At 41.4% G+C, this 21,777-nt stretch overlaps 1 protein-coding gene across 1 annotated transcript in view; it reads right to left on the reverse strand.

The window, feature by feature from the left end:
* Positions 1-21,491, reverse strand: part of KLHL29 (kelch like family member 29) — a 298,936-nt gene extending 277,445 nt beyond the window's left edge. The window contains exon 1 of the mRNA XM_066639833.1: positions 21,186-21,491. Coding sequence (XP_066495930.1) covers positions 21,186-21,446 — 261 coding nt within the window. The 5' untranslated portion in view covers positions 21,447-21,491. The remainder of the gene's footprint in view (positions 1-21,185) is intronic.
* Between the last annotated feature and the right edge of the window lie 286 nt (positions 21,492-21,777).

Raw genomic sequence — 21,777 nt, forward strand, 5'->3', positions numbered from 1 at the left:
GGATGTTTGGCTAGCACAAAATTTAGCATTTCATCTATATACAGGGATGAATTTCTAAGGATGCATCACAGTGCTACTGCCACATATCCACTGGTTCCAGTCACAGTTCAAGGGGATTGTATTGTCCTAAAAAAGGCCTGAATGGGTCAGTATACCATTCAGGCTGTTTCCCCTATTCCATCTTAAAGATCTGATTGCACCCTCTTAATTTTACTATCTTTGTAGCATATTTAAGGCTGCAATTCTATATAAACTTTCCTTGTATTAAGACCCATTTAAGATAATGGGACTTACTTCTGAGTGGACACATATAGGATTGCTCTGTAAGAACCTGGGTCACATGCAAATGCCTCCTTGACAAAAGTGAAACTCATTCTCCTGTTAGTTTACTGTCAAAAGTGCTGCAAAGCTTATACATTTCAGATGGTCTTTTATTAGCTGGAATTAGTCAAATGTGAGGTAAATACAATGTGTTTTGTTACAAAGAGCTGTGGCACAGCTGCTAGCACTGTTCTGCAAATGCCTGCACAAGAGCCTACCTGAGAATTTGCCTAGTGGCAGAATAGGCACATTCTCTACCAGAGCACTGCTCACTGCGACAAGTTCTTGCAGAACCCAGAAAACATTGCTAGATTTAAAATAAAACTTCTCTTAGGCATTAGTGTCAAGAAGCCCCAATCCTGAGCTGCCTGGAGCACCAGGCTGCCACGGTGCCAAAATGACTACTGTGGCATCCTGAGCACAACCAGACAGCCTCTGGCAGCTCCTCAGGGAAAGGGGACTTTCATTCCTTTCCCCCAGGTATGGGAAGTAGCCGCGCAATAGGACTACTAAATTCTGCAGTGGCTCTTGAGCTGGCTCCACCGAGCTCTATGGGTTCCTCCAGGCTCCCGCCCTGCTCCCTTCCCGGTCATACATTCCCCCATTGTCCCTGCCCTCCCCACCTCTCTATTGGCCAGGAGTCTGGGCGACAGCTGGGTGGTAGACCGCTGTCCTCCCTCTGGCACCGGGCCAATGTAGGTGCTCAACGGGCACTAACCCTTGCAAATATGCTTGTATGGCATGTTTTCAAGAGGGCACACCAGCAGTAAGCTGACACGCCAAGCTCGGAATTGGACTCTAAAACAGCTCTACCTTGAGGGAAAAGACACCTTTCATGCACTAGGGAACTATTAATTCCAACCCATTATCTTTGTATATAACCTTTTAATTTTGGTACTGTAATTGATTGATTTTAAATAAAAAAAATTGTGGTGGTTTTAGAATACCCCCTCCTCTGCCCCAAGCCCCAGTGACAGAGAATAGCCTCTGAAATAATTAGTCCAGTAAGGGTTAAGAACTCTGCTGGTGGCTATTAAATCAGAATCAGATTACTCAATACTCAGAATACTCAAATACAAAATGGGTATTCACTACAGTGTAATAGAGAATAATTCACCTGCATTCGGAAAGCATGGTAAGTTTTTCTTGAGAAGCTGAAGCAAAATATTATAGTGTTAACGATTAAAAGCCATACTATTTCATTTTAGTTTGAAGGAAATGCTTTCCTAAAGTACTACCCTGTTTTAAAACATAGACTGAACAAGTTTATTAAATTAGACGGCATTTATGAAATCCATAAATCAGATCAATGGTGCACAGTCAGCTCTAGAATGTAACTGCTGGGCCTGTACAAATGGACAGCCCAAAGTCTTTAAGGCCCAGTTTTGTTATACATTATTTATAGAAGGAACACAATGTGGTAGAATCTAATTTGAAATGCCTTTTAAATGCTTTTAGAGCACAACATTTGCACTCATTTCTAATCTCAACAGATGATGGGCTGCTATTATTGAATTTCCATTAATATGAATTATAGGTACAATATATCATACCCAATATTATTCACTCCAGGTCAAAAAGGAATTCACAATAAAACATTGCAAAATCAGCACATTTCCTAAATCAAAAGCATTAATATCAGCTGCAAATTAGATATTATATGAAATTCGAGATATGTGGGCCTTGACCTTACATATGCTTGACTTTGCAGAAGAACAGACAATAAGTTACAACCATGAAGGATGCCACTAAATGTCAGTATTTATCAGCTCCTCAACTTGGTGTACCTGAAAATTACATAGTTCATCCCTAGACAGCAAAGCAAGTACAGGTTGAGTCTCATTATTCGCGAGGGTTCTGTTCCTAGAACTCAAGCGGATGGCAAAAAATGCACTAAAGCAAATCAATTTAAAAAACAAAGTGCTCTGGTGATTTTAAAACAGACTTGCTGACCCTCTGTAATGCACACAGAGGCAATCAGTCTCTCTCCAGGCACTTAGGCTTACTAGGAGGCAGCAATCTCTCCCTTCACCAGGAGCTACAGTGAGGGGGGAAAGATGGAGGAGGTGATAATCACTGCCATTGAGCCTTCTTTCAGGTGCTCAGGGGAAGGGAGGAGTGAAGTCTGGAGAATGATTGATGGATTGTCAACTGGTTGTCCTCTCTTGCATTACTTAACGGCTATTTTCCTTTAATTTAAAGCATGGGTCTCCAAACCCCAGCCCAGGGGTCAGATGTGGCCTGTGGCAAGCCTCTATCCAGCCCGTGGCCAGGCTCTTGTCCCCTGAAAGCCTCTGGCCCACTTGGCCAAACATAACTGGAACTGTGCTCTGGTTGCATCTGGAGGGTGTTCTAAGGGCCACAGAGTTTGAAAGAATGAGCCTATTCATTCATTTATTCACTTATCTAAGTGCCATCTGTAATTTATTTATATAAATTTTATATTTAAAATTTTTTCCGGCCCTCAACACCATGCCAGATATTTGATGCGGCCCTCTGGCCAAAATGTTTGGAGACCCCCAATTTAAAGGGTACTTCTCATCAGCATCGAGAAAGAAAAACCTGTGGATACCCCTGTGCCGCCACCACCACCACCCATCAAAAAACTTGCATGACTGTCTCTACAACAACAGTAAAAAGCAGTTTTTAAAAACTGACTTTAAGGGGTTGGATTTTTTCCCCCTTCTCCAGGGATCAGCACATTCCTTCTCATTTGCAGTGGCAAAATGTGTTGAGTCAAATCCGTGTATAAAAAATCCATGTACAACAAGGTTGGACCTGTATATTTCTACTTTGTATTTCTACTTTTCATTCACCTCAATAGAAATACAAATGGATTTAAAGCGCCCACTTAAGCAAGAGTTGGCACAAAACATGTGCTCTATACTTTTATTCAGTCTCTGTCCTGGGACAACTCATGGACATTCAGAAAATCTGGGTTCTTTATTATCCATTCATATAGCCATAGGCCAATGGTTTTTCTTCAACTACAAGTTTAAAAATGAAAACAAGAGTTACAGAAGTTCAGGTATTCTTTGTCTGTACCAGGAGTGGTCAAATTTTCAACTTCAGGGATCCTGAACCTTTAACAATTGTGTAGGAAAGATCATTTCAGCAGGTGCAGCTTGTCATCTGTGAGATGACAAGTTGCACCTGCTGAAATTCCCTCTTCTATACAACTGTTAAAGGTCCAGTATCTTTAACAGTGAAAGTTTGCTCATCCCTGGTCTATACTTTCAAAAGCAAGTTTTGTACTAGAGGATATATTCTGTATTTTCTCAGGGCCTGCCATGAATCTTGTGGGGGGGGGGGCAGTCATGGAGGCTTCCTCAAGAAATGAGAATTTTTGTTCCCTTCCCTCAGGGGTGCATTGGTGCTGGAAAGTTAGATAGAATTGGGCCTTGATTTACTTTAGTCAGGCCCTAGTTGGAAATGCCTTTTTTTGACTTTGGGCACTAAAATAAATCCTTTTTGCTCCTTTCACCTTTGCCTCTATTTTCCTTTCCCCGCTGAATTATACAGCTAAGCCACTGGCCACAACACAGGATTCTTGCACACAATTTTTCTCCCCCGTCTGCGTATGCTACATACACTTTAAAAAACACTGCTGGTAACAATTGACCATATTCCAACATATTCCCAGCCAAAAATTCACAGTGACACTGCAACCTGCGGCTAAGTTATGCACTTCTACACTACATAAAGAGAGGGCAAACAGAACACTTTCTACATTTGAGAAAGAGAGAGCAAATAGAACACACACATGCTTCTACACTCGAAGTGGTTTGAGGCCGGCAAGCAACAGTGATAGAAAAGCTATTATACTCTCAGCTAAAGCCTGAATGTGTCACCTAACAGCAAGCCAGCTACCATCCCAGGATGCATTATCCAGTCTCTGTGCATGGATTCAAATGACCTAATTATCAGAGCTCTTCAATAAGTAAGCGTTCAGCAAGCAAAGCAGAAACTTTAAGTAAAAATAAAACAATATACTTGAAGGGGAAAAAACCTGGAATGCCCCCAAATATAAAACATGTTACCCATTTGAGGAAACCAAATCGAACCTATAATCCCAGCATAGCAATGCCTGCAGATTTCACACAGGATTCTTGATCAGTTTACTACCAAAACTAAAGCAAGATTATAAAGGAAAGTATGGTTGACACAGAACAGGTTATGAAACACAGCCACCTACTAAGGCAATTCCACTTCAACCAACAATGGTGGTGTAGGCCTCCTGGAGTCCAGTTTCTTAAAGATAATTAAAGCTGAAAATCTGTGTCTAGAATGAGAAGATCAAGACACCAAGAAGGGCCGGGGCAATCAGGACTGCTCCAGCTCTGCCGTAATGTACTAGACGTGCGATGTGGGGCTGCCATATATTTGGAAACAAAATGAGGAAGGTGATTGAGCAGGACCTGCTCCACATTTCTGTGGGCCCTTGGACACTGGGCTCCCTTTGTCCTCACGCTTTCAGCATTGCCCTGTCCTCCACCACTTCTATCTTCTGTCATCTTATTTGGTCCCTTTCCAATGAACTAAAACAACCCTTGTCCAACACAAAATTAAACAATACTTTTCAACTACTTTTCAAACAGGCTGCATGGCATGACCACGGGGGATTTTCTTTTCTGTGTGGTTCCTCATAATACCATGCAAAACATTTCCAGTTGTTACTTCCCAGCAACTGGTATGAAGAGGGTCACTTGGGACGAGACCCAAACCCACCCCATTTTCAAGATGGCTTCATTAACTTCACAATTGTTTCATTACCAGGAGGCAAGAGCAAAGAATCATAAATAGGGAAGGAGGGAGAGGATTGACCCCCCACAGCTCAAGCTTTTTTACCATCTTTCCAGCAGTAGCCTCCAGGCTTTGAGTGGATATGGAATGGGAAGCATAGAGGGATTAAAAAAGAAGGGTGTGTGGCAGCCACTTCAAACTGTGTGGGATTCAGGCAGTGGTCTTAAGCAGCTGCATGAAAGTCACCTTAGGGCCCCATCTTATCCAACTTTTCAGCACTGATGTAGCTGGGTCGGTGGGGCATGTACTGCACTCTGCGGTGGGGGGGCAGTCCTTACCTTGGGGCTGCATCAGCACTGGAAAACTGGATAGAATTTGGCCCTTAAACTCCTTCCCTATGTAAACAGTCAGCTTGTGTGTACATACATACACATACAAAATGAAGTAATTAAAATAAAACAGGGACAGTTTGAGGAATGCATGCTATACACGATGCCTTGTGGCATCTCCTGATTCCCCACCTCTGCAATTCCATCTCTTTCTTCTTCTTCATTTCAGCTGCAAAAGCAGAATGGAGTTTCATTTAAATACAATGTTCACTACCTTCAAACAACAAATCACTGGGGTAATGTCTCGCCTTTGAAGCTGACACAGCAGCGAGGAAGAATCAATGCTACCATAGCCAGTGGATGCACACACACCACAGGTAATGGGGTAGCTAGCAAGGTCAGTTGAAACGTGGACTTCTGATGAAATTTTCACCATGTGACTCATCAGCTCCTATTATGATTATTCTTGGTAATGCTTGGCAACGTGTGACTCCCAAGGTAGAATTCTAGCCCACTGAGAGGTATTCAATGGCTTTTCCTGACTTGAGGAAACCTCACACCTGGTCCCAGCAGCTTCTTCAGTAAACTACTGTCATGGTGACATTATTGTCATCTTCAGGACAATAAGACTTTGGAGATTAAGCTTAAAAGGGAAATGGAAGAATCCTATGGGACCATTTGACGTCATCCCTGATATTACTCCTAATTCTCCTCTCTTTTCTCATCATCTGCTTCTCCTTCCATGACTAAGCCAAGTTCTATTGGCGAGAAGGTAGCTGTAGTATACATTTAAGTCTACCTGTTAAGAACTCCCTCACGCTGGTAGTACTCTTGAGGCTTAATTATGGGAGATGGAAGGGGGAAAGAACCAAAATAGGGAATCATACAAACCTCTTACCAAGCAACAGACAAAGCATCCCCTATTGCTTGAGCCAGAAAGCAACAGAGAATGCCTGCATGGTTCCTTGGCAACAAATCCAAAATATATGACACCACCACCACCACCTCTGGCCATCTTCCATAAATTCTCAGGATCTGCCAACACAAAGCTACTTTGTGTGTTGCTTTTCTAATGATTTTCAGAAAGCATGAATGATGGTATGGATATGGTGGGCTACTGACCAGAAGATTTATAGCGTCAGTCACAGTTTTATGTTACTTCAAAATATTTCTATCCTCCCTCAAACCGGGCTGATTCACAGTATGCAAAACAACAAAACAGAACTTATCATAAGCAAACACAACAGCAGAAATACAGAACCAAGGAAAAACTAAATAAAATGAGGAAAGGACAAATGAAATACAGGTTTTCAAGGAGCAACAAATCAAAAAAGGGGAAGAAAAGCAAAAAGCAAATTTTCCATGAATGCCAGTTCCAAAAGAAGGGAGCCACCACAGGATATCATAGTATAAGCTGCAAACTTGTTCCTTTACCCCTGGGGGCTGGGGATAAGAATAGGCCCTCAGTTTGGCTGTACTTGTCGTAAGAGGCGACTAAACAGCCACCGGGTAGATGGGACTCGTCAGCCTGGGAAGGCAGCTCATCTGAGAGAAGGAAAACTCTGATCCCAAACCTCCACTGCCTTGTGGCTACATCCAGTTAAGGAAATGGCTTCAGGAGTCAACCTCGAGGCAAAATCTGGAGCCGGAGTCCCTGAGGCAGTTCATGGCTAAACATAGTCACGTTCTCCTGCAACCAACCGTATTGGCCTCTGCCTTTCCATTGGACCATTCCAGCGACGTGGAGAGGGGGGATTTGCTGCATGGGTAACAGCCTAACCTCCATACCTACTTTACCCAGGCTTTGCACACTGGAGAGGACACTCTGTTCCAGAACCACCATTCAGAGCACGATACCATAGTCTTCTGAGACTGAAGGATGCCAACAGTTACAGTTGTTCCTTTACTAGAAGTGTGACCCTGTCCTGAACAAACACATGATCACAGCGTCAGCAAACCTCCTGACAAGGATGGCAAGTCTTGCCTGGATTTAATTTCGGCTTGCTTGCCCACATCCAGCATTTCACTGATTCCAGGTTCAGGGTATCTGCAGCTTATTCTGATGGGGATGGCAACACCAAAATGATTCCCCCCTCCACCTGCCCAAAAACTTCATGTGGGCATTAAACAGCATGAAGAACAGAACAGAGCCTTGCAGAACACCACAGGTTCCGGAATTAGAGAATAAAAGGTCAAGAAAAAAATCTTACTGATCCTACACATATGCCGTCACAATGCGTACCAAGAGAAGTTGTGCCTGCATCTTGTACCTGTGCAGTGAGATGTACCTATGCGCTATGTGAATGCAAATTAATATACACAGTGCTCCTTAGAGATGAAGTTAACAGGCACATAATACAAGATGGCCCAATAATGCTGTTCAAACTATTGTGTCAACATGTGCGAATACAGAGATTTGGAAACCGTATCCACAAAATGTGATATGTGATTTGTCCCTCAGGTGAACGAGAATGGAGAAGAAAATAAAAGAAGGATTTGAGGTGGGGAGGGAGAATAAGATTTAAGGAACCCAGAAATGGAAAGAACAAAGTTGCTTTATTATTCAAAGCCACAGCAGAAGAGACATTGAATAGACACCACAGCAGAAGAGACATTGAATAGACAATCTGCTAAGTGAAAAATCAATTGTGCAGGTAGTGAGAGACAGTTCCACTTCAACACTTAACAGATAACATGCTCTTTCATGTTAGGGACGTGTCACCATTTATTTGATAGCCAACTTGCTCTTTCATTTCCAGTGCCACTGGATTTCATTTCCTAGATCAAAAAATCTATAAGAACCACACACTGTTTTAGCTATAAGTTGACAAAAAGTGGAACTAGCTGGGCTGTAAAGTTTTCTGACATGATGCTGCAGCAGAAGGTTATTCCTGAGTGGTTTGTGCCCCCAGTTTATTAGGGTACATTAAAGGAGGGAATTACCTCCAGTGCCCTCTGGATGCAATGCTAATCACACCTCCAACAAATGGCTCTTGTTCAAACACGAGTATGAACAAAACATGTGGGGGTGAAAATGTCCCTTACATGCCCAGAAAAATTTTAGCATCCACCATACTGCGAAGGCTAAATTGCATTGATCCAATACATGCCTGCAAATGGTAAGGACCACATCAGAATCAACACTGGTGAACAAACGGATAAAAAGATACATAACAAGGAAGGGAAAAGTGATGATTTGTGATTCACCTTCCAGCCCCAATTTCATGTATTGTGGTTTATGTTTTTCAAGCTTGCTCTATTTCTGAGGGATGTGTTATAGCAGTCAATGATTCACAGTGACTGGCCTACATAAGAAAGACAGCCAGAATATAATAGCAGTCAATGATTCACAGTGACTGGCCTACATGAGAAGGACTGCCAGAATATAATTGTTCAAGTCATTGACTTATTTCATTTCACTTTGAACTTTGTTAGGAAAAAAGTTTCTTTCAAGTTAAACTAGTTTAGGGATGGGCAGTCGAGATTGACTGAAACAACCAAACAAAAGCGAAAGAACAGGTGAAAGGATGGCAGCAGAGAACAAAAAAAGAGAATGAAAAGAAACTGAATGGAAATTAATGGAAGGAGAAACACTACTATAGTATAGGTTTATCTATTATTGGCAATTGCTGCATATATCTCATGAAGGCATATTTGTACATATAAATTTTTTTTCCCTATCCCAGACTGTGTAAGGGTGGTGGATGGGCATTTTTCTCTCGCCTTATTCACCTAGTCACTTTTGCCATGCAGGTTTATGCCAGTCACAAAGGCTTGACGGTGGCTCTTGGTGTGCACCCCGAGGTCAGTAAAGGCAGGGCAAGAACCCACTTTCCACTTCTTAGTCACTCACTGGCACAAGGGGCAGGAGAGTAGTCCCTGGCATGTGTCACAGGAACTATCTAAAATGCAATTCAATATTACCAACTCTTAACACAGAATTATAACCTAAATGTGTATTTAGGATAAATGTCATGGGCATGAGAAAACACTGTGTTGACTTATGAGTACCATCCCTCGATGCTAGAAATTCTGGATATTTGTTACTACCGGATCCTATGCATGTTTACTCAGAAGGAAGTCTCACTTTGATCAGCTGAACTATCTGAAATGAAAGTAAGAGTGCTCTGGATGGCAGCATTGGCCTTCAACAAAATGATCTTGCTTGATATGCTTATATATATAGTAAAGCATGCCAGAAGAAGACTGATTTTAATGGATTTCTGGAAGGTGAAATAATACTTGGTTAAAAGTGAAGGTTTTTCTGCTTAATATAGTTTTAATATAAGGATAATTAAATGTTAATATCCAAGTTAAGAATTATATGCATAATTGAGAATATTTTTGTGCACTTATGGTTTTTTATGGGGACATTTATATGAGGTATTTGGTTGTTTTGTAGGTTATATAAAAGCATGCCAAACAGAAATCCATCTCTTGTCTGTATACAGATAGAATTCTGAAATGTGTAGACTGTATGACCAGAGATTTTAGATTATGCCTCTAGCATTTTGTGTATTTTAATTGTTTAAACCAGCAGTGTCAGTAACTTTTCAGTAGGAGGGCCACATCATCTCTCTGACACTGTGTCAGGGAACAGGGAAAAAAAGAAGAATTTCTTTTACATTTGAATAAATTTACATATATTTACATAAATGAATATATTAGAGATGGAACTTATATGAATGAATGACAGTCTTGCAATAGTTTAAGGCTTATAACAGGCCTTGCACAAAACAAGGCCTTGCACAAAACACAGGCCTTCCTTCCCTGCTGCTGCAGGATCACAGATATGAAAGAGCAAGCAGTGGAGGGAGCCCTTGGCCGGCAGCTCATGTGAGAGGTCGCCCTCACACTGAGAGCAGTTGTGTCGTGCCAGCACAGGTTCCAGCAAGTCTCCTGAGGGTCACAGGCACACTGGAAATGGGGGGCTCCCCGCAGGCTGGATTAGGGGTCCCCAAGGGCCATGAATGGCCCCAGGACCAGGGTTTGGGCACCCCTGGTTTAAACAATCAGTTCAGTATGCATGCTTGTTCAGGAATTATGTGAATTTCAAAATGGGGAATCATTTATTTAAATCAAATTTTTTGGGGGGTGATTTAAATAATTATTTTAAACACCTTCATTTAAAATCAGCCGAATCTAGCACCTGTTAACAGTTAGATAGGATATAACTTGAGGATGAAATAAAACAGTTGGTGGTATGCAGCTATGAATAGGACATTGACACACTTTTAGAGTGTGGCAATAAATTGCAGGGCCCAATCCTATCCAACTTTCCAGCATCCCTGCGCAGGCCCGAGGTAAGGGAACAAATCTGTTCCCTACATTTGAGGAGACTTCCATGATTGGACCCCACAACTTCAAGATGCAGTATATTTCTAGCATCAGTGCTGGAATGTTGGATAGGATTGAGTACTGCATTCTGGTATTCTTATTAGAAAAGGTTTACATATATGCCTGTGATACGACAGCATAAGTCTGTAACAGTGTTCCTCAACATTTGTCTCTTGCTGTACCACTTCACATGGCCCACCTTCTGGAAGTACCACTGGAAGAAACCAGTGATTATGTCATCGCCAGTTACTTATGGGTTGGGATGTGACAAACATTATTAAGAGGCTCAGGGTGGATGAGAGAGCTTTTTCTAGCATATGAAAAGCATGCTTTGGAGCTCTGCTCGCCAGGCCTCCTAGTGCTGTTTCTTGCATCATGTCACTGGACCTGCTGCTGGGTGGCAGGTATCTGGAGGTCCCACAAACACCACCAGACACCACTTCAAATGCCACTGGTGGCACCTGTACCACTGGTTTAGAAACAGTGGTCTAAAGCAGGGGTCTCCAAACCCCGGCCCAGGGGCCAGTTGCAGCCCGCGGCAAGCCTCTATCTGGCCCTTGGCCAGTCTCTTGTCCCCTGAAACCCCCTGGCTCACTTTGCTGAACATGACTGGAACTGTGCAATGTTGCATCTAGAGGGTGTTCTAAGGGTCAGAGAGGTTTAATGAATGAGCCCATTCATTCATTTATTCACACATCTAAGTTCCATCTCTAATTTATTTATATAAATTTTATATAACTTTATGTTTAAATTTTTTTCCGGGCCTCAAAACCATGCCAGACATTTGATGCGGCCCTCTGGCCAAAAAGTTTGGAGACCCCTGGTCTAAAGCAGGGGTCTCCAAACTTTTTGGCGAGAGGGCCGCATTAAATATCTGGCATGGTATTGAGGGCCGGAAAGAAATACATTAAACATAAAGTTTAAATAAATAAGAGATGGAACATAGATGAGTTAATAAATGAATGAATGGGCTCATTCCTTCAAACTCTCTGGCCCTTAGAACACCCATAAGAACAGCCCCACTGGATCAGGCCATAGGCCCATCTAGTCTAGCTTCCTGTATCTCACAGTGGCCCACCAAATGCCCCAGGGAGCACACCAGATAACAAGAGACCTCATCCTGGTGCCCTCCCTTGCATCTGGAATTCTGACATAACCCATTTCTAAAATCAGGAGGTTGCACATACACATCATGGCTTGTACCCCGTAATGGATTTTTCCTCCAGAAACTTGTCCAATCCCCTTTTAAAGGCGTCTAGGCTAGACGCCAGCACCACATCCTGAGGCAAGGAGTTCCACAGAACGACCACACGCTGAGTAAAGAAGTATTTTCTTTTGTCTGTCTTAACCCGCCCAACACTCAATTTTAGTGGATGTCCCTTGGTTCTGGTATTATGTGAGAGTGTAAAGAGCATCTCCCTATCCACTCTGTCCATTCCCTGCATAATTTTGTATGTCTCAATCATGTCCCCCCTCAGGCGTCTCTTTTCTAGGCTGAAGAGGCCCAAACGCCGTAGCCTTTCCTCATAAGGAAGGTGCCCCAGCCCTGTAATCATCTTAGTTGCTCTCTTTTGCACCTTTTCCATTTCCACTATGTCTTTTTTGAGATGCGGCGACCAGAACTGGACACAATACTCCAGGTGTGGCCTTACCATCGATTTGTACAACGGCATTATGATACTAGCCGTTTTGTTCTCAATACCCTTCCTAATGATCCCAAGCATAGAATTGGCCTTCTTCACTGCCGCCGCACATTGGGTCGACATTTTCATCGACCTGTCCACCACCACCCCAAGATCTCTCTCCTGATCTGTCACAGACAGCTCAGAACCCATCAGCCTATATCTAAAGTTTTGCTTTTTTGCCCCAATGTGCATGACTTTACACTTACTGACATTGAAGCGCATCTGCCATTTTGCTGCCCATTCTGCCAGTCTGGAGAGATCTTTCTGGAGCTCCTCACAATCACTTCTGGTCTTCACCACTCGGAAAAGTTTGGTGTCGTCTGCAAACTTAGCCACTTCACTGCTCAACCCTGTCTCCAGGTCATTTATGAAGAGGTTGAAAAGCACCGGTCCCAGGACAGATCCTTGGGGCACACCGCTTTTCACCTCTCTCCATTGTGAAAATTGCCCATTGACACCCACTCTCTGTTTCCTGGCCTCCAACCAGTTCTCAGTCCATGAGAGGACCTGTCCTCTAATTCCCTGACTGTGGAGCTTTTTCAGTAGCCTTTGGTGAGGGACCATGTCAAACGTCTTCTGAAAGTCCAGATATATAATGTCCACGGGTTCTCCCAAATCCACATGCCTATTGACCTTTTCAAAGAATTCTATAAGGTTCGTGAGGCAAGACTTACCCTTACAGAAGCCATGCTGACTCTCCCTCAGCAAGGCCTGTTCATCTATGTGTTTTGAGAGCCTATCTTTGAAGAGGCATTCCACCATCTTACCCGGTATGGATCTTAGGTTGACCGGCCTATAGTTTCCCGGGTCCCCCCTCTTTCCCTTTTTAAAAATAGGCGTGACATTTGCTATCCTCCAATCTTCTGGCACCGTGGCCATTTTGAGGGACAAGTTGCATACCTTAGTCAAGAGATCTGCAACTTCATTCTTCAATTCCTTAATAACTCTTGGGTGGATGCCATCAGGGCCCGGTGACTTATTGATCTTTAATTTATCAATGAGGTCTGAAACATCTTCTCTTTTAACCTCTATCTGACTTAACTCCTCGGTCAGGAGGGGCCGTTCGGGCAGCAGTATCTGCCCGAGGTCTTCTGCCGTGAAGACAGATGCAAAGAACTCATTTAATTTCTCTGCCATCTCTAAGTCTTCTTTTATCTCCCCTTTCCCTCCCTCACCATCCAGAGGGCCAACCACTTCTCTGGCGGGTTTCCTGCTTCTAACATATTTGAAGAAGCTTTTATTATTCCCCTTAATGTTGCTGGCCATGCGTTCCTCATAGTCTCGCTTGGCCTCCCCTATCACCTTCTTACATTTATTTTGCCACAGTTTTTGTCCTTTTTATTCTCCTCATTAGGGCAAGACTTCCATTTACGGAAGGAAGCTTCCTTGCCCTTCACAGCCTCTCTAATTTGGCTGGTTAGCCATGCGGGCACTCTCCTGGATTTAATGCACCCTGCAGACACAACCAAAGCACAGCTCTGGCCTTTTTCAGTTGAGTGGGCCAGAGACTTTCAGGGGACAAGAGGCTGACCGCGAGCCAGATAGCACATGGCATGCTAAAGGACACTTGTATTGCTGGGTGGATTTTTCCTTTTCTTTGCTGGTCCCAGCTGTTTAGTTCAAGATAACAATACCTAGTTTTTAGGAATATTAAGTTGGTCGTCTGGTTCCCCCCCCCCAACTTAGTTTCAGATATATAGTAAAGAGTATTGTTGGCATTTGTGTGTACCTGCTCAAAACTGGAACTTTGGGAGGAAAGAAACATGAAAACCTTTTTACAGAAAACCTTTTTACAGATGCAATTCCCTTTTCATATACAGGAGAAAAAGAAGATGTCTGGTTTCTCTGAAAATCAGAGAAATGTAGATGACAGCAGTACCTTTTATATGTAAAGGGTTTCTTGTTTCATTTGAATCAACAGATAGATTAAAGAACACTTAAAAGAAAAACTGAAGGTACATGCACGGAGGAAAATGAAAAAGACTGTAAAGACTCAAAGTAAATAGCTTCTGGCTAACACTCACTTTGACTGACTTGCTGGATACTACAAATTCTTTTTCCCTTTCTGAAGTCAAAATATTTTTTGAATCAAGTGCCAAGGTCTGAAAACACCCCCTTTGTATACCAAAATATGTTGCATGTGTGATCTTCTAAGTGCTTCATGATGTAAATTAATGTTTGACACCAAAGACTTTCATCTTCAAACATGGCTAGGAATAGAATTGGCCAGACCTCTTAGTTCTTTCAATAGATGATAAACATATTGCAGGTCAATAAAACAAGCATTTGTAGTAGCTGACTATATATTTTAATTGAGACATCAGCTCTATTTAGTTAATCATCTGAACAAAATAACCCTGAGCAGTGGGAGAAATGTTAATATATCAAAACATAACCACAAAACTCTTTACAAAAACAGGGCTTTAAGTAGCCTTGTCTGGTACAATTAAAAATATATAGTATAATAAAGCATCATCTACAGCAGGGGTCTCCAAACCCCGGCCCAGGGGCCAGACGCGGCCCACAGAAAGCCTCTTTCTGGCCCGCGGTCAAGCTCTTGTCCCCTGAAAGCTTCTGGCCCACTCAACTGAACATGACCAGAACTGTGCTCTGATTGTGTCTGGAGGGTGTTCTGAGGGTCAGAGAGAATGAGGCCATTCAATTCATTTATTCACTCATCTAAGTTCCATCTCTAATTTATTTATTTAAATTTTATATTTAAATTTTTTTTCCAGCCCTCCACACCTCCAGACATTTGATGCGGCCCTCTGGCCAAAAAGTTTGGAGAGCCCTGATCTACAGATGCAACCCAAGCCACCCTACCATAAGATATATGAAGTTTACAGATTGCTTCTTAAGATATGACAGACAAATGTAATTTTACCACCTTGTCTTTAGGGGAGCAATTCTATTTTTCTGGGCACACGAAAAATTTCAAACTACACAGAACTGAAGGGAAGGCATTGACCTTTTGCTTCTATCTGCTTCCTGCTTTTACATTTTGTTTTGTTCTAAGCTATTGAATGCTTTAACAATCTGTACAACATTTCAAGGATTCAGCATATTAAAACCACCACCTTCAAGAGGAAATAGTAATTGTTTACTAACAGCACCACCGATGACAGCATATGGTAGTCAATTCATTTGTCCTCAAGAATGCTACTCTGGCAAAAATACACAAAGCAGAAGTATGGTGTGCTTTTGCACAGACTGCAGTCCTTCTACAAAGTGAAATCACTGCCCTGTGATCATTCTGAACTGTTGGCATTTCTTTTCAGTCAATAGGAAGAATAGCCATCTATTGCAGCATCTCATCTAAGTTTAGTGTGACATCCTGCAGAAGAGCATAAAACTTCATGAATCAGTGGATTTGAACCAAAGTTTACTCCATTCCTTTCAGATCATAAATTCAAAGGATGCTGGAAACAGAAAAAATGGGCCTACAGCAGCAAAGGACAGCTGTAATCCTGTTGCTCGAAAGATGTGGATACTGACAGGAGATATGGGAGGATGGAGTTCTCAGCAAGAAAGTATCAAATACTTTAGGCAGCAGCATAAGAAAATGCTCTAATGTAAATAGCTTGTCTTGGGGTTGTTTCAAGGACCAATGACCCTCCCCACCAAAGTACTAGGAATCTACATAGGGGAAAAAAGACACAATATTGAATCTGACTGTGGGGAGTCCTTGCCTGAGTTTGGTGACACACATTTCCTAATCTTGGAGACTAGATCTGACAATCTATTCTGCGATGAGAGATGGTCCATCTTTGCCTTTTAAGGGAACAGTTGCCCTGCTTTGAGTCGACAGCTGGTGCACCATCTCTAGGTTTTTCCTGGAGGGAAGGACCAGTAGTGAATAAATCACAGGCAACCTTGATTAATGGAATGCCCTGTTTCTTCCCTACTTCACCTAGATGAGTGGTTCTAGCCTACTATAGTTGGAGCAGTCTCATTTCCTTCCCACCACCTATCTCCTGTTTTTTTTTTTTTTTTCCCAGTGTTTGACATTTTGCCTGGGTGACTTGCAGTGAAAAGCAAGACCTATTGCTCCAGCCGTGAAAGAAGGAGAAATCAGGCCTAAACAAGTTCGCGTTTTCTTCCCAAACTCTTACTGCTGCACTGTGTGGTTCAAGTCTTTATGCAAGAGAGGAGGCTGAGTACAGATGTATGCTCTGTAAAGAGAGGAGTAGCTGAGAGGCTGTCACGAAGGCTGGGCTTGAACTGGCCTGGAAGAAGTGCTGCTCAGAAAGAGTAGGGTAGAAGGGGTAGATACTAATGTTCACCACCAATGCTGCTTCTTCTTTCCCAGGGCTCTACAAAATCCCTGCCTCTAAGGAACAGACAGGAAGGCACAATTGGGGACTGATAGTATGACTGGCTGAAGAACCTCACTTGCTTATTATTCTTAAAGAAAGTTGTAAACACTTGGTTCCTGGATTATTTTGCTTGTACTCGATGCAACCCACTGATTTGATTCTCCTTTGGATAAGGGCAACTCTTTTTTGTTTTCATTATGCTACTCAAATGAAGTCAGTGTGAACAAAAATTATCACTGTCTGTAAACACACAGATGTGGCCTGTTTCATCACTTACTATGAGCACACTCAATCACACCAGGTTCCAAGCTGTGATTACAATAATATAACTAATACAAAAACAGAGATTCAAAATCTCAGCTGAACAGAATTAGATCAGTGTTATAGTATCTCCAACTTGGCTATCTTATGACAGCAACAGGACCTTACCTCTGAAAGACTGGGGCTTGGATTCCTTGTTTTAATGAAGTATTGTTTGATACACACACACACACACACACACACACACACACACACACACACACACCCCCTTAAAGCTAACGAATCAGGAAATTTGCAAAGCAATTTAAAAAAGTGTTCTGGACAAAAAGGTATCAAATTAGCAAAAGTAGGTCAGTGGTTAACCATGCAATCCTACACATGTCTACTGAAGTTTCATTATATTCAATGAAGCTTGCTCCCAAGAAAGTGGGTTTAGAGCTGCAGCCTATGCTGAGAAGTGCTTGGGAACAGTCAGATTCCACAAGTTCCATGTAAGAAGAACTGTGCAGGTTAGGTAGGTAACTTCTTGTACCTAATCAAGAAAGTACTTCTCAGAGTGTAACAGCAGGAAAGATGCTGCACCAGGAACTTTTCCAGTTATCAAGCACTTTCTATATGATGTTTTTTATAATGGCAATTCCCAAAACTATATCTTAATTTTTCTTTTTAATTAACCAGATGCCCAAATATTTCTCAGGAGTATTTTCTCCTTTAAAGTAAGCAATTCTAATTCTGAAATCTGATTAGCAAACAGAAATGTTGAAATCAGAAAAACAAGGGATGATCTGCTTCCCTCAAAACATTTTCATTTGTAAGTGATCATGCCAGTGCAAATATTATGATGACAATATTTTCATGTGAAAAGCCAAAGCCATCTCCAAATATTACAGTACAGTATATCACAACTTTTTGAAAAGTTTTCACATTGGAAGAACTGAAGTTCTGTCCCACTGGTTTCCTTTTCAAACAAGAACAGCATTTGTTATCACAGCTCAGTCTCAAAATGGAACTGAAACATCTGGAGCAAATACAGATCAACAATGGCCACCAGATGGACTCAGTGCAAAACATCCAGGAGCAGAGGTCAAGAAGAATGAAACCACTGTTCTGGCTTCAAACTTTGCCTTCTAATCTTCTCCAGACTAAACAAATCTAAACAGCCACTACATAATGTCACAGCTTAGTGAATTACTACTTCTGTTTGGCTGTTAACAAATGGAAATACATTTCACGAGACTGTGGTCATTTCATAAGAAAGATGTACATAATATAAAACTTAGCCAAAGTATTTTTTTTCTGCTGCACTGATATTTTTTTTACAGTGGGTGGTAGAACTAACGTGGTATGGAAAAAGCAGTAAAAATTTTAAGCTTGCCTTTGGCTTTCTTTAAACAACTTTATTGTTCCCTTTATCCTTTCTGCATCTGTCTTACTGGCGCTTATAGTTATTAAAAAGGGTTAGGAGAACCTTGTCTGTCATAAAGCAAAAACAAGAGGTGCATTTGGCTTCCTCTTCTATTGCCATAAACAATTCCAAAAGTGGCTGATTTTCCATCTATTCTTTGACATAACTGTTACTTTCATAGATATTTTTACAAGCTAGAAAAGAACAAATAAGCAACCATGCATTAATTTTTAAAAATACTCCGCAGTATACAAAATACTTTGCAGAAGAAATACAAATAAATGGTTTTCTTTCTTTCTTTCATGGCTGTCAGTTTCTTAAAACATATTTAGATACTGGCTCCTGCTAATTTCAGCTATCATTACAGGGGGCATTGGAAAGCAGTTATCGAAAGGACTTGTACAGGAGAAAAGGGCATGTTGCTTGCCCCTTAAAAATTATGTTCATCAGCGCAGACAAATGCACAGTGCACCAGACAAATGGGCTGTCTCCCTTTGCAGTCACCTGCAAAACCTTCTTCAAAACCTATTGAAAAAGAGTCAATGAGCAATACAACAGAAAAACAAAAAAAGTATAGCAAACGTAATCTAACAGCCTCCTCTAACACTGCACAGTCTAACTATGCTAAATGTCAAACAAAAAAGCCATGGTTTGATCAACAGCGTAAACCGACACAGATAGAGAAATGGAGATCATTTTATGCTTGGTTGAAAATGGAGTTGTAGATGTATAAGATAGGGCATTTAGATGAATATATTGTATACATGATATATTATATAAGATATGATATATAAATGATATTAAGAGGTTAAGCTAGAAGAACAAGATTAGAAGATATGTATTGATTGATTAGATATATTGATGTATGATTGCCTGCACCCTCCAATGGTGTGTTTTTATGCTGTGTGTGTGTGTTGTGTATTGAGTTTGTGTTTGTTATGTGTTTGTTTATATTTGTTGTTTTTATTTTGGAAAATAAAAAAAATTAAAAAGCCATGGTTTAATCTGGCATCTGAAAGAGTTTAACAAGGCAGTCCAAATACAAGTAAAGAACGTTCTACAAGGTTTGCTCCAATTTCTAATTAAACTTGGATGCCCTATGTATCAGATCAATAAAAGCAGTAATCAACTGTGGAGCTTTGAAGAAAATAATCTTTTGAGAGAACTTGGAAAGGTTTTGATTGTGTTATTTTAAACTATTGTTTTGTGAGTCACTCTGGCCCACATCATATTAGGGACAAAGGTAGGATATAAATATTTTAAATAAACTATTTTAAAGTTGCAAAGAAACCACTTCAAGGAAACAGAGCACAAGTAGACAAGGAGCATCTGTGGAGGGGGAGGGAGAACCTAACTCATCTTGGTAAAAATAATCCTAAATTGCTTAATTGCATGAAGTAAAGAACATAAAACCCAGAAATGAGAGCCTATAGAGGTCAGACTGCACATTTTTCATTAAAAAGTGAATCCCTTGAAGCTGCCACAGTGTACAATATTTGGAATCACCTGCAACTTTAGGAGCATTGGCAACTTGAATTGAGTGATCAAAGCGACGAAAGAAGGTTGCTAAAAGGCTCTTGAAGTGCCAGTTTAATTTATTACATTTATATCCCACTTTTCTTCCATTGCGCAATTCAAGACAGCCTATATGGGAGACTCCTATCCAAGCATGAGCCAGACCTAGACCTGGTTAGCTTCTGCAAGGTGGCTGCATTATGTGCCTTCTGTCTACATCCTGGGACTTGACTGGATGAGACAATCAAAAAAAAACTGACAGCTTTAGAACTGGTTGCAGAAAGAAAGGAACCATTGAAGAGGATGAAGATACGATATGCAACCAAATGGGTACAGAAGGAGAAGGAAAGAGGCAGGAGTTGAAAGCAACTGTGAAAGCAACAGAAAACTGCAAGATGTTTTGGATAATAATACTAGAAGCTGTATTCGCAAGGGGAAAAGAATACTGGCAAGTCATGGTCACAACTGATGTACCAGGCTGTTGCATAAGTTTTAGTAACTACTAACCATGATATGGTAAAATGTTTACAGGTGCCCATACCTTAATCAGGCCAAGTAGACAACACACACAAATCACATCATCTTGGGACATAAAGATATGCGCAGAAAAGCAAAATAACTAAACATTTAATGATGGTAGTAGTCACAAAATGTTTTGTACTTATGCTCAATAACTACCCTTTCTCGTGATATTTATGCCATATAAGCTCAGGGATGCACAGTAAGGTTTACTTGATATCAACATTCTTGCTAAAACATAAAGAACAAAGCCACTTTGACAACATTTGGGCTATATACTAACATGAAAGCAGAATCTTAATGCACACTTTAAGTGGTTTTATTACCAGGACATAGTATAATCGAAAAGATTGTACAGGTTGATTACCCCTTATCCAGACATCCTAAATCTAGACAATTCCAAAATCCAGACTTTTTTTCCAAGACTTAATAAAAAATAAAAACTTTCTGTAGTGTGAACACGGGAAGGTGTTGTTCTCATTCCCATGTAGTGTCAGTACAGGCTGTTAAATTTTATTCTCTGCTCTATAGTGTGTACCTGCATGGACACTGTTGAAAAATACCAATGAGGCCAGCAGATACTGTATGGGTAACAGTGTAGAGAGCAAGAGGAAGCATTTCTCAATATATTTAAGAACTTATTCAGGAATCCAGACACCTTCCTCTCCCAAGAAGTCCAGATAAGGGACACTCAATCTGTAACATTTATGGAGGTTTTCTTTAACTAGTGATCAACACCGAAGTGGTTTCTTACTTTGGTTGTTGAAGTTGCAGAAGAGTTGGCCACAAGGGTGGTTATCACGTCGCTGTTCACAGTAGTACAAGCTACTGTGGCTGGGGCATGTAGTCGTGAGGGTACAATTGGTACAGGCAGAAGTCCTGGTCTATTGTTACTATTGCTGTTCACTGTGTTGTTACAGTTACTGCTGTTCACATGGTTCCCATTGGCACTCCATTCCCGGCGGTCCCATCCTGTGCGATAATCTCTTTCAAACCGGCTGTGGTGCCGTGACATCTCGACCACAGGCGCCTTCCACCTCTTCTCAAAGGCAATTTCAGAGGTTTCCTATCAAAAAACAAAGCAAGAAATGGGGAGGGGAGAAGAAGCATTATTAAGAGTCAAGAACGATACAAGTTCTACTAAGCCATCAGGGTCATTTATTTGCCTCAACTCTTTGGCCTGAGAAAAGGAAGAAGAAAAAAAACTTTTGTCCTGTGACTGCATTTCAAGAAGTCCTTATGAGAAATCCAGGACAGTGAGAATAAAGACAGAATGAATCTGTGGTGAAGGCTCCCCAAACTACCCAGTGAGATATTAGATGACAGTTTATGGACAATGAACCTAG

The sequence above is a fragment of the Tiliqua scincoides genome, chromosome 1 (genome assembly GCF_035046505.1).
Source record: "Tiliqua scincoides isolate rTilSci1 chromosome 1, rTilSci1.hap2, whole genome shotgun sequence".
NCBI lineage: Eukaryota > Metazoa > Chordata > Lepidosauria > Squamata > Scincidae > Tiliqua > Tiliqua scincoides.